At 43.1% G+C, this 12,884-nt stretch overlaps 1 protein-coding gene across 5 annotated transcripts in view; it reads right to left on the bottom strand.

The window, feature by feature from the left end:
* Nucleotides 1-12,884, bottom strand: part of FGGY (FGGY carbohydrate kinase domain containing) — a 207,520-nt gene that overhangs the window by 54,522 nt on the left and 140,114 nt on the right. For all 5 annotated transcript variants that reach the window (XM_056532944.1, XM_056532945.1, XM_056532948.1 and 2 more), the window contains exon 14: nucleotides 2,017-2,111. In XM_056532944.1, coding sequence (XP_056388919.1) covers nucleotides 2,017-2,111 — 95 coding nt within the window. The remainder of the gene's footprint in view (nucleotides 1-2,016; nucleotides 2,112-12,884) is intronic.

Below are 12,884 nucleotides of genomic sequence, written 5' to 3' on the forward strand. Positions count from 1 at the left end.
TTTATTTATCAGATCTTGGATCTGGGCAGCAGTCAGGTAAAGGGGTGCATCTAAGGAAGGATCCTCTCCCCTGGGGGAACTGGTAGTATTGTCATCTGCCATAATGCTAGTCAGTATGGGGTATGTGAATGTACCCAGGGACTGTAGCAGTTAGAAACTACAAGGGCTTTATAGAGGTAAGCTGGGGCAGTAGGGGTAATAGGGAATAAATTCCCAGTAAATACCGAATGTACAGCAACAACTAGTCCAGGCTCCGTCCCTCACGCCGATCTCACTGAACTGGAGATTGCGATGCAGGGAGGAGTGTTGAAAAATCGCAGAGCGGCGAAATCTCGCGAGATTACCGCTCACTGTGCACAGATAGGACGAGCTAACTGGCTAAGACACGCCTACCTCCCCTCCGCGCGGAGCGAGCGCGAAAAGGAGGAAGAAGAAGAAGATAGGTAAATAAAATGGTGCCGAAGATGGCGCTGAAGAAGGAGAGATTTGACTTGTGACAGGCGCCGCACAGGGGCGGCGTGTGCCGCTGACAGGAAAAAGAAAAACCCCGAAGTGGGTGTAAAAGGGCGCAGTATAGAAATAATAGATAATATAATCGCAAATATAATGAATAGAATGTAATAACAAATGGAATGAAAAATGGAATGAAAAGAATGAAAAACACACAGGGCAACAGGGAGGACTGTATTATAGAATACAGACCTATACTTGAAATGCCCAGACAGTCAAACAACATTGATAATACTTATCTGAAGTTCTGCTATGAGCAGAAAGAAAGAGGAGGAGACGATGGAAGCAGTCCTTTATATACCAAGCATCCTGACCAGGGATTGGTCAATACACCCTATGGACTGCTGGGAGTTGTAGTTTTAAGTGGTTCTTTAAAGTTTTAGTAAAAATTCATCAAAAGAGTTTTGAATTTCTGCTATGGGCATTAATAAAGGAAGATTAATGCATAAGATATGAGCCTCCTGTCTGATATATAACTCAGGATCAGTACAGGATCAGTAATGTAATGTATGTACACAGTGACCCCACCAGCAGAATAGTGAGTACAGCTCTGGAGTATAATACAGGATATAACTCAGGATCAGTACAGGATCAGTAATGTAATGTATGTACACAGTGACCTCACCAGCAGAATAGTGAGTTCAGCTCTGGAGTATAATACAGGATATAACTCAGGATCAGTACAGGATAAGTAATGTAATGTATGTACACAGTGACCTCACCAGCAGAATAGTGAGTACAGCTCTTGAATATAATACAGGATATAACTCAGGATCAGTACAGGATAAGTAATGTAATGTATGTACACAGTGACCTCACCAGCAGAATAGTGAGTACAGCTCTGGAGTATAATACAGGATATAACTCAGGATCAGTACAGGATAAGTAATGTAATGTATGTACACAGTGACCTCACCAGCAGAATAGTGAGTACAGGTCTGGAGTATAATACAGGATATAACTCAGGATCAGTACAGGGTCAGTAATGTAATGTATGTACACAGTGACCTCACCAGCAGAATAGTGAGTGCAGCTCTGGGGTATAATACAGGATATAAGTCAGGATCAGTAAAGGATAAGTAATGTAATGTATGTACACAGTGACCTCACCAGCAGAATAGAGAGTGCAGCTCTGGAGTATAATACAGGATATAACTCAGGATCAGTACAGGATAAGTAATGTAATGTATGTACACAGTGACCTCACCAGCAGAATAGTGAGTACAGCTCTGGGGTGTAATACAGGATATAACTCAGGATCAGTACAGGATAAGTAATGTAATGTATGTACACAGTGACCTCACCAGCAGAATAGTGAGTACAGCTCTGGAGTATAATACAGGATATAACTCAGGATCAGTACAGGATCAGTAATGTAATGTATGTACACAGTGACCCCACCAGCAGAATAGTGAGTACAGCTCTGGAACTTAGGGGTATGGAGGACATTTTTCAAAATGTAAATTCATCATACGTAAATGTTATTTCGGAGAACCATTTACTTACCCTGATGGATGTAAAGTCGCCAGAGGCACAGGCTCCTAGGATGGCCGCTCCTACAAGAACTGATTCTACTTCTTTGGATAACACAACTGGAAGACCTGTACAAGACAAATACAGTACAAAGGCATTTACACATTGTTTTCTGTGCACATCTGAGCTATTTGTGAGTAATGTGTAAATAAGGCCCAATGGATAGGAACGGTCAGGCTGTATTCTCAGTGATGTCACCGCTGATCTCTAGTGATGGATAGGCTGTATTCTCAGTGATGTCACCGCTGATCTCTACTGATGGATAGGCTGTATTCTCAGTGATATCACTGCTGATCTCTAGTGATGGATAGGCTGTATTCTCAGTGATGTCACTGCTGATCTCTAGTGATGGATAGACTGTATTCTCAGTGATGTCACCACTGATCTCTAGTGAATGGATAGGCTGTATTCTCAGTGATGTCACTGCTGATCTCTAGTGATGGATAGGCTGTATTCTCAGTGATGTCACTGCTGATCTCTAGTGATGGATAGGCTGTATTCTCAGTGATGTCACCGCTGATCTCTAGTGATGGATAGGATGTATTCTCAGTGATGTCACCGCTGATCTCTAGTGATGGATAGGCTGTATTCTCAGTGATGTCACCGCTGATCTCTACTGATGGATAGGCTGTATTCTCAGTGATATCACTGCTGATCTCTAGTGATGGATAGGCTGTATTCTCAGTGATGTCACTGCTGATCTCTAGTGATGGATAGACTGTATTCTCAGTGATGTCACCACTGATCTCTAGTGAATGGATAGGCTGTATTCTCAGTGATGTCACTGCTGATCTCTAGTGATGGATAGGCTGTATTCTCAGTGATGTCACTGCTGATCTCTAGTGATGGATAGGCTGTATTCTCAGTGATGTCACCGCTGATCTCTAGTGATGGATAGGCTGTATTCTCAGTGATATCACTGCTGATCTCTAGTGATGGATAGGCTGTATTCTCAGTGATGTCACTGCTGATCTCTAGTGATGGATAGACTGTATTCTCAGTGATGTCACCACTGATCTCTAGTGAATGGATAGGCTGTATTCTCAGTGATGTCACCGCTGATCTCTAGTGATGGATAGGATGTATTCTCAGTGATGTCACCGCTGATCTCTAGTGATGGATAGGATGTATTCTCAGTGATGTCACCGCTGATCTCTAGTGATGGATAGACTGTATTCTCAGTGATGTCACCGCTGATCTCTAGTGAATGGATAGGCTGTATTCTCAGTGATGTCACTGCTGATCTCTAGTGATGGATAGGCTGTATTCTCAGTGATGTCACTGCTGATCTCTAGTGATGGATAGGCTGTATTCTCAGTGATGTCACCGCTGATCTCTAGTGATGGATAGGCTGTATTCTCAGTGATGTCACCGCTGATCTCTAGTGATGGATAGGCTGTATTCTCAGTGATGTCACCGCTGATCTCTAGTGATGGATAGGCTGTATTCTCAGTGATGTCACCGCTGATCTCTAGTGATTGATAGGCTGTATTCTCAGTGATGTCAACGCTGATCTCTAGTGAATGGATAGGCTGTATTCTCAGTGATGTCACCGCTGATCTCTAGTGAATGGATAGGCTGTATGCTCAGTGATGTCACCGTTGATCTCTAGTGATGGATAGGCTGTATTCTCAATGATGTCACCGCTGATCTCTAGTGATGGATAGACTGTATTCTCAGTGATGTCATCGCTGATCTCTAGTGATGGATAGACTGTATTCTCAGTGATGTCACCGCTGATCTCTAGTGATGGATAGGCTGTATTCTCAGTGATGTCACTGCTGATCTCTAGTGATGGATAGGCTGTATTCTCAGTGATGTCACCGCTGATCTCTAGTGATGGATAGGCTGTATTCTCAGTGATATCACTGCTGATCTCTAGTGATGGATAGGCTGTATTCTCAGTGATGTCACCGCTGATCTCTAGTGATGGATAGGCTGTATTCTCAGTGATGTCACTGCTGATCTCTAGTGATGGATAGACTGTATTCTCAGTGATGTCACCACTGATCTCTAGTGAATGGATAGGCTGTATTCTCAGTGATGTCACCGCTGATCTCTAGTGATGGATAGGATGTATTCTCAGTGATGTCACCGCTGATCTCTAGTGATGGATAGGATGTATTCTCAGTGATGTCACCGCTGATCTCTAGTGATGGATAGACTGTATTCTCAGTGATGTCACCGCTGATCTCTAGTGAATGGATAGGCTGTATTCTCAGTGATGTCACTGCTGATCTCTAGTGATGGATAGGCTGTATTCTCAGTGATGTCACTGCTGATCTCTAGTGATGGATAGGCTGTATTCTCAGTGATGTCACCGCTGATCTCTAGTGATGGATAGGCTGTATTCTCAGTGATGTCACCGCTGATCTCTAGTGATGGATAGGCTGTATTCTCAGTGATGTCACCGCTGATCTCTAGTGATGGATAGGCTGTATTCTCAGTGATGTCACCGCTGATCTCTAGTGATTGATAGGCTGTATTCTCAGTGATGTCAACGCTGATCTCTAGTGAATGGATAGGCTGTATTCTCAGTGATGTCACCGCTGATCTCTAGTGAATGGATAGGCTGTATGCTCAGTGATGTCACCGTTGATCTCTAGTGATGGATAGGCTGTATTCTCAGTGATGTCACCGCTGATCTCTAGTGATGGATAGGCTGTATTCTCAGTGATGTCACCGCTGATCTCTAGTGATGGATAGGCTGTATTCTCAGTGATGTCACCGCTGATCTCTAGTGATGGATAGGCTGTATTCTCAGTGATGTCACCGCTGATCTCTAGTGATTGATAGGCTGTATTCTCAGTGATGTCAACGCTGATCTCTAGTGAATGGATAGGCTGTATTCTCAGTGATGTCACCGCTGATCTCTAGTGAATGGATAGGCTGTATGCTCAGTGATGTCACCGTTGATCTCTAGTGATGGATAGGCTGTATTCTCAATGATGTCACCGCTGATCTCTAGTGATGGATAGACTGTATTCTCAGTGATGTCATCGCTGATCTCTAGTGATGGATAGACTGTATTCTCAGTGATGTCACCGCTGATCTCTAGTGATGGATAGGCTGTATTCTCAGTGATGTCACTGCTGATCTCTAGTGATGGATAGGCTGTATTCTCAGTGATGTCACCGCTGATCTCTAGTGATGGATAGACTGTATTCTCAGTGATGTCACCGCTGATCTCTAGTGAATGGATAGGCTGTATTCTCAGTGATGTCACTGCTGATCTCTAGTGAATGGATAGGCTGTATTCTCAGTGATGTCACCGCTGATCTCTAGTGATGGATAGGCTGTATTCTCAGTGATGTCACCGCTGATCTCTAGTGATGGATAGGCTGTATTCTCAGTGATGTCACTGCTGATCTCTAGTGATGGATAGGCTGTATTCTCAGTGATGTCACCGCTGATCTCTAGTGATGGATAGGCTGTATTCTTAGTGATGTCACCGCTGATCTCTAGTGATGGATAGACTGTATTCTCAGTGATCCCACCGCTGATCTCTAGTAATGGATAGGCTGTATTCTCAGCAATGTCACCGCTGATCTCTAGTGATGGATAGGCTGTATTCTCAGTGATGTCACCGCTGATCTCTAGTGATGGATAGGCTGTATTCTCAGTGATGTCACCGCTGATCTCTAGTGATGGATAGGCTGTATTCTCAGTGATGTCACCGCTGATCTCTAGTGAATGGATAGGCTGTATTCTCAGTGATGTCACTGCTGATCTCTAGTGAATGGATAGGCTGTATTCTCAGTGATGTCACCGCTGATCTCTAGTGATGGATAGGCTGTATTCTCAGTGATGTCACTGCTGATCTCTAGTGAATGGATAGACTGTATTCTCAGTGATGTCACCGCTGATCTCTAGTGAATGGATAGGCTGTATTCTCAGTGATGTCACCGCTGATCTCTAGTGATGGATAGGCTGTATTCTCAGTGATGTCACTGCTGATCTCTAGTGAATGGATAGGCTGTATTCTCAGTGATGTCACTGCTGATCTCTAGTGAATGGATAGGCTGTATTCTCAGTGATGTCACCACTGATCTCTAGTGATGGATAGGCTGTATTCTCAGTGATGTCACCGCTGATCTCTAGTGATGGATAGGCTGTATTCTCAGTGATGTCACCGCTGATCTCTAGTGATGGATAGGCTGTATTCTCAGTGATGTCACCGCTGATCTCTAGTGATTGGATAGGCTGTATTCTCAGTGATGTCACCGCTGATCTCTAGTGATGGATAGGCTGTATTCTTAGTGATGTCACTGCTGATCTCTAGTGAATGGATAGGCTGTATTCTCAGTGATGTCACTGCTGATCTCTAGTGATGGATAGGCTGTATTCTCAGTGATGTCACCGCTGATCTCTAGTGATGGATAGGCTGTATTCTCAGTGATGTCACCGCTGATCTCTAGTGATGGATAGGCTGTATTCTCAGTGATGTCACCGCTGATCTCTAGTGATGGATAGGCTGTATTCTCAGTGATGTCACCGCTGATCTCTAGTGAATGGAAAGGCTGTATTCTTAGTGATGTCACCGCTGATCTCTAGTGAATGGATAGGATGTATTCCCAGTGATGTCACCGCTGATCTCTAGTGATGGATAGGCTGTATTCTCAGTGATGTCACCGCTGATCTCTAGTGAATGGATAGGCTGTATTCTCAGTGATGTCACCGCTGATCTCTAGTGATGGATAGGCTGTATTCTCAGTGATGTCACCGCTGATCTCTAGTGATGGATAGGCTGTATTCTCAGTGATGTCACCGCTGATCTCTAGTGATGGATAGGCTGTATTCTCAGTGATGTCACCGCTGATCTCTAGTGATGGATAGGCTGTATTCTCAGTGATGTCACCGCTGATCTCTAGTGATGGATAGGCTGTATTCTCAGTGATGTCACCGCTGATCTCTAGTGATTGGATAGGCTGTATTCTCAGTGATGTCACCGCTGATCTCTAGTGATGGATAGGCTGTATTCTTAGTATGTCACCGCTGATCTCTAGTGATGGATAGGCTGTATTCTCAGTGATGTCACCGCTGATCTCTAGTGATGGATAGGCTGTATTCTCAGTGATGTCACCGCTGATCTCTAGTGATGGATAGGCTGTATTCTTAGTATGTCACCGCTGATCTCTATTGAACACATTTGAGGCTACCCTCACATTATTATTGCTGTCAGATATTAATCTCCGTTGTAAATCACAGGTTCCCGCACATTAATCCCGGGATGTTATATTACAGAAGCAGCTTTTATTAAATCCCCAAAAAATACAATTTAGACTGAACTTAATGAACCATTTAGGAAATTAAGGATTTAAAAACCTTTAACATGTAAAATTCTGACATCATCCTCAGTGGACACTAACAATAGAGGATGAGATGAAGATGTTGGTGGCGCCATATTAATCAGCAGTGACCACAAGCGTTACAGTGTATCAGTTCATGTTCTGTCAGACGTCTCTTCTTTGATGTCGTGTATTGGATATAATGAGACGTTCTGATACAGATCTGTGTATTGTGGGAGAGGACAAGAAAAACGGAAATAAGCGTCGGCGGCTTTAGGTTTAATGTTCATTAACTTTTATGTAAGACGATAAAGTATCAATTCAATAGACAACTGGAAGCTTTTTGCTCAGGACCCCAAATCTATAGACTATTGTGTAATGGGTGCACCTACACATGTTACAGGGGTATTCCAGTAAAAACCTTTTTTTTTCATATCAACTGGCTCCAGAAGGTTAAACAGATTTGTATATTAGAAAATCCAAGAAGGAGAGAGCACACCAGGTATCAAACCAAATAAATGGGGAAGGCAAACATACAATACCGCGAGGTAACTGTTGGGAGCGTCCGGACTCACTTCAGTATATACGCAGCACCTGCGGGGTGCACACACTAGATAAAGTATCAATACATGCAGATAACAAAGAGATAGTATGCACTCACCGATGGTAAGCTGCTACGGGCTCCGAGTCCGGGATAACCATGGCATGAATGGAGACGATAAGGGGCGCTCAGAGGCTACGCCGGCTGTTTCGGACGTAGGAACGTCCTTCTTCCGGCCTCAATGTTCACGTCATCGCGCTTACCTTATAAAGGTGTCTGCAGGAAACGTGAGTAACCATAGTTACATGTAATCTACGGGTCCAAAATTGGATCAAAAAAGTGATTAAAGCAACAATCTGGATAAAAAGATTAAAGTCACTGAAGTTGAAGTGAAAGAGAAAAAACGCGACAAATTCTAACGCAATAAGAATGATTACGAGAACAACATGATTTTCTCTTGGCGTCAGCAACAACCTCGCAAACAGCGCCCAAACAACAGGAGCAATAGAAGAAGACGACCTCAGAAGAAGAAGCGGCCATCAGATTATTGGACGACGGATTCTGACACAACAATGCGAAAGATAAGGCAGCAAGCCAGCAACCTGAGCAGCAAAGAGGAACGAACCCCCCTTTAGGAGGAAAACCCGTAGGGGAGGAAGAAAGAGGAAGAAGCCTCACGAGAAGCTTCATCAAGAAGAAAACAGTGACCTGGGACCAGGATCAATGAACGTCATTAACATATCAGGCGAGGAGCTGTCACCAGAGTGTCTTTCAGTATTATCAAAAGGCCTCAATTTCGGAATATGCGAACCCTTCGACATGACTCAGTTCGAGATAGATCTCTTCAAAGGTGCACGTAAAACACAACTGCATAAATTCTACAGCAAAAAAGGAACCCAAGTCCATGCCGACTCAGTTAGAGAGGGAGAAAAGCCCTGTGTTATACGTCCACTTGGATTCATCCCAGTTGGCGGCTTGAATGAAGAAGAGTGTACGCATATCAGGCTATTAGCTGGTCTAGCTGATCCACCAGATGAAGTCATGGAAACTACCCTTGAAGACTCTGAGAATTTAAGATTCACTAGCGGAAAACCATCTACCTTTAACCCCCCCATACCCCCTGGATCACCGCACATAAAACCTTACCTCAGAAGAACAGCGCATATTGAAATGGTTATCCATGCAGACCCATTTAACGGTTGTAAAGGCCAACAAAGGCGGTTCTATTGTCATAATGTTGACATCACAATACAATAAAGAAGCAACACGTCAACTTTCTGACCAGACGACATATGAACACCTAACATCAGATCCCACCAAAAAAGTTATGGACATACTTCGTTCGTTCCTTCGCAGGGCAGTAGAGATGGGGGTCCTCAGCCACTCCACCGCAGAGCGATTAATACCTTCAGCTCCAAAAAAAACAGATGGTATATATTACCGAAGATTCATAAATCGCGGACCGATCCCCCAGGGAGACCTATTGTCGCTGGGATGGGCTCCGCAACCGAATATCTGTCAAAATACATTGAGTGGCTTTTATGCCCCCTCCTCCCCTCCATTCCTTCCCACTTAAAAGATTCTAGTGACGTTCTTCACTATTTACAGGATGTAGTTTGGTCAAATGAATACAGTCTTGCCAGTATAGACGTTGAGAGCATGTACACTCACATCCCTATTGATGCGGGTGTACAGGCTGTCGGGTTCTTCCTTGAGCAAGCAGGTAAATCCCCTTTATTCATAAATTTTGTATGTGAGTCAATTTCCATCATTCTTAGCAATAATTTCTTTCAATACGGCACCCAGTGATATAGACAAAGGACAGGAACCGCTATGGGGACTTCGATCTCCTGTACATTCGCAAACATTTTTCTTGCGGTTTTTGAGTATAACTATGTTTTTTCCACTAAAAACACCTTCATTCAGAGGATAAAGGGTTACAAACGCTATGTCGATGACGTACTGTTGTTTTGGGAGGGGTCAGAAGATAGTTTTAAGACCTTCGTTGATTACTTAAATGCAAACACTATGAACATGCGTTTTACATGCATGTTCAGTCAGAGTCATTTGGAATTTCTTGATATGAAGATACTAAATACACACCATGGCTTGAAAACTGAGGGTTACAGAAAGGAAATAGCCCGCAACAGTCTTCTCCACTTTAACAGCTCACACCCTAAACACACCAAGAGAGCTATCCCACTGAGCCAATTTATGTGCCATAAGAGGCTAAATAGTGAACAGGAATCGTATTATTTACAAGCAAATGAATTACAGACCCGGCTATTGGACCGCGGGTATCCTTTGGACACCATCCGGACTGCTTATGATAAAGTAGAAAAAATGAATCGGATGGATCTGCTGCAGTATAATAAAAATAAGAGGAAACAAGAACAGAGCAATGAACGAAGGTTCACATTTTCATTTAAGAATACACAAATGAATGATGTCATAAATTCAACTATAAGACGCCATTGGAATATCCTGTCTACGGATGAAGACCTTAGACAGGTCACAGCACAACGTCCTTTGATTACATTCTGTAAGAACACAACAATAGCTCAAAAAGTCAAACACCATACTCCGTTACCCAGGGATAACTGGTTATCAAACCTCTCCCCCACTGGCAACCACCGTTGTGGATCTTGCAAATTCTGCAAATATAATATCGGGGCGAAATATCTCAACCTAGGAGGTTATTCCATCACCGTTAAGCAGCTAATTACATGCAAGTCTACATTTGTTGTCTATTTCATGGCCTGCCCCTGCCAAAGATTCTATATTGGCAAGACAAAGAGGCAACTTTGTGCCAGATTCCGTGAGCACAGGTATACGCTCTCTAAAGGGATAGGTCCCCCCAGGCTGACACCTTAGTGAGGTCCATAATAATAATTTGAATCCAGAAGAACAAAAAACATGAATACAGATCAATTACTTTATTGAGGTATAATCAGTTAAAAACTACAACAGTGAAGGCCAAAGGGCCTATGCAACAACATATACATCCAATGACACAGAATTAAAACTGGACGCACAAAGATAAGAGACTGCACAAAAAGGGCACTACCTCAAAAAGGAACCCAAAAAAATAGGGAACAAATGACCGGTATAGGGAGCACTCAAATGAGTTAAAGCCAACCATAGATAAGGCATGAATTAAGCATGTTCATATTACCTAGTGGTATGAAAGTGCAAATGAGGAGCGCCACTGCCCAACGTTTCGCCACCAGTAGGCTTCTTCTGGGGCACACCTACACATGGGCCATTTCTTTCCTGGCAGCCTCCCAGTTTGACTGGGAGAGCATGGCAAGTGAGCTGTAGCACCCTGTTCACACTGGTGTGGTGCTGTGTGGCGTCCGTTGCTGCCGTGGCGCCGTGTCTGCGGGGAGGTGCGACCCATGGACTGGTTTGGGTGGCATTGGGGCCGCTCTGCCAGTGGGTCGTTCCCTCTGTGGGCACTGGTGTCACGGCGGTGGTGGTCGCCGCCCAGGGCTGCGCCATTTTATGCTAGAGACGTTAGGGACCCACTCTAAATAGGTGGCCTTTTTGATCAAAAATGTATACTAACAACCTGTTCGTTTTTGATATTATGCTGAGAAGCAATCGGATCATTATACAAGATTGTAGATGTGCACCATGTCTGTATTCTACCCGAATTCATAATTTACAAATCTGTTTAACTTTCCGGAGCCAGTTGATGTATAAAAAAAAGTTTTAGCCTGGATAACCCCTTTAAACAGATGAATTTTATAGTGGGAAAAGTGCCTAAAAAAAGTGTTACTTAGGCTGCATTCACACAGCCATCTAGACCCATTCCGTTCTTCTCCCGTCAAAATTAAAAACGGACTTAAAAAAAAAACCGGACAGTAACGGATGCAAATGAATGTTATCCATTTGTATCCGTTTGGATCCGTTTTTGTTCAGTTAATAAACCAAAAAAAAAATAATAATAATTTTTTTTATTTTGAGCATGCTCAAAAGTAAAAATGGATCAAAAAAACGGATGGAAAAAATGGATGCAAACGGATGACATTAAAGACTCATCCATTTTCCATAGACTTCAATGTCAAATTTACTGTATCCGTTTTTTCTTCCGTCTTTTGGCTGGAAGAAAAAATCCTGCATGTTCCATTTTTTCTGGCGTAAAAAAAAAACGGAAATGAGTGCAGACGGGTACAAACGGTTGTAAAAAAAAAAATCCCACTGACATGAATGGGATTTTTTTTTTTAAGCTGTTTTGAATCCGTTTACAGTCTGCAAAAAAAGCAAACAAAACGGGGATTAATAAAACGGAGACAAACGGCACCCTAAACTAACTTCTGCGCGTGATCGCATCTGTAAATGTCTCCTGTAGACGGTGGGAGAATCGGCCTGGAAAATATTCCGTGGTCTTATTCCAGAGAAACGTCTTGTTGCAGCCAGACACAGAATATACAATGTATCTCCGGCAGGAAACTTCTAATGTTTCCATGGTAACCGGATAAACTGTGTAGTAACTGGTAACAGAAACCAGAAACATTCGCCGCTGATAAACTTTGACTTTTCTCCAAAGGCCGACATGAAAACAAAAACAAGGGATTCCCCGTCCTGGAGCGATACGTGATCCCCCGCCCCGGGCCTGGAATGTTTAATCCAGGTATCCAGGCAACAAACAAAATAGTTTCCACATCTCTGTGTGAATTCCACCGGATGGAGCAGATTCCAGCAGATGGTGACATGTAGGGAGCAGATAACAGAGATGATAAGGGTCGAAGAATGGCTGGAATTTTATATAAGGTTGTATTGGATTAGAAAAACATGGCTGCTATCTTCCAGAAACAGCGCCACCACGTATAGGCCGCGTCTGCTATTGAAAGTCGCCTTTATTAAAAAGTAAAAAAAAAAATATATATATATATATATATATATATATTTTATCAACTGGTGCCAGAAAGTTAAACAGATTTGTAAATTACTTCTATTTAAAAATCCTAATCCTTCCAGTACCTATCAGCTGCTATATGTTCTTTTCT

This window comes from Hyla sarda, chromosome 7, assembly GCF_029499605.1.
Source record: "Hyla sarda isolate aHylSar1 chromosome 7, aHylSar1.hap1, whole genome shotgun sequence".
Lineage (NCBI taxonomy): Eukaryota > Metazoa > Chordata > Amphibia > Anura > Hylidae > Hyla > Hyla sarda.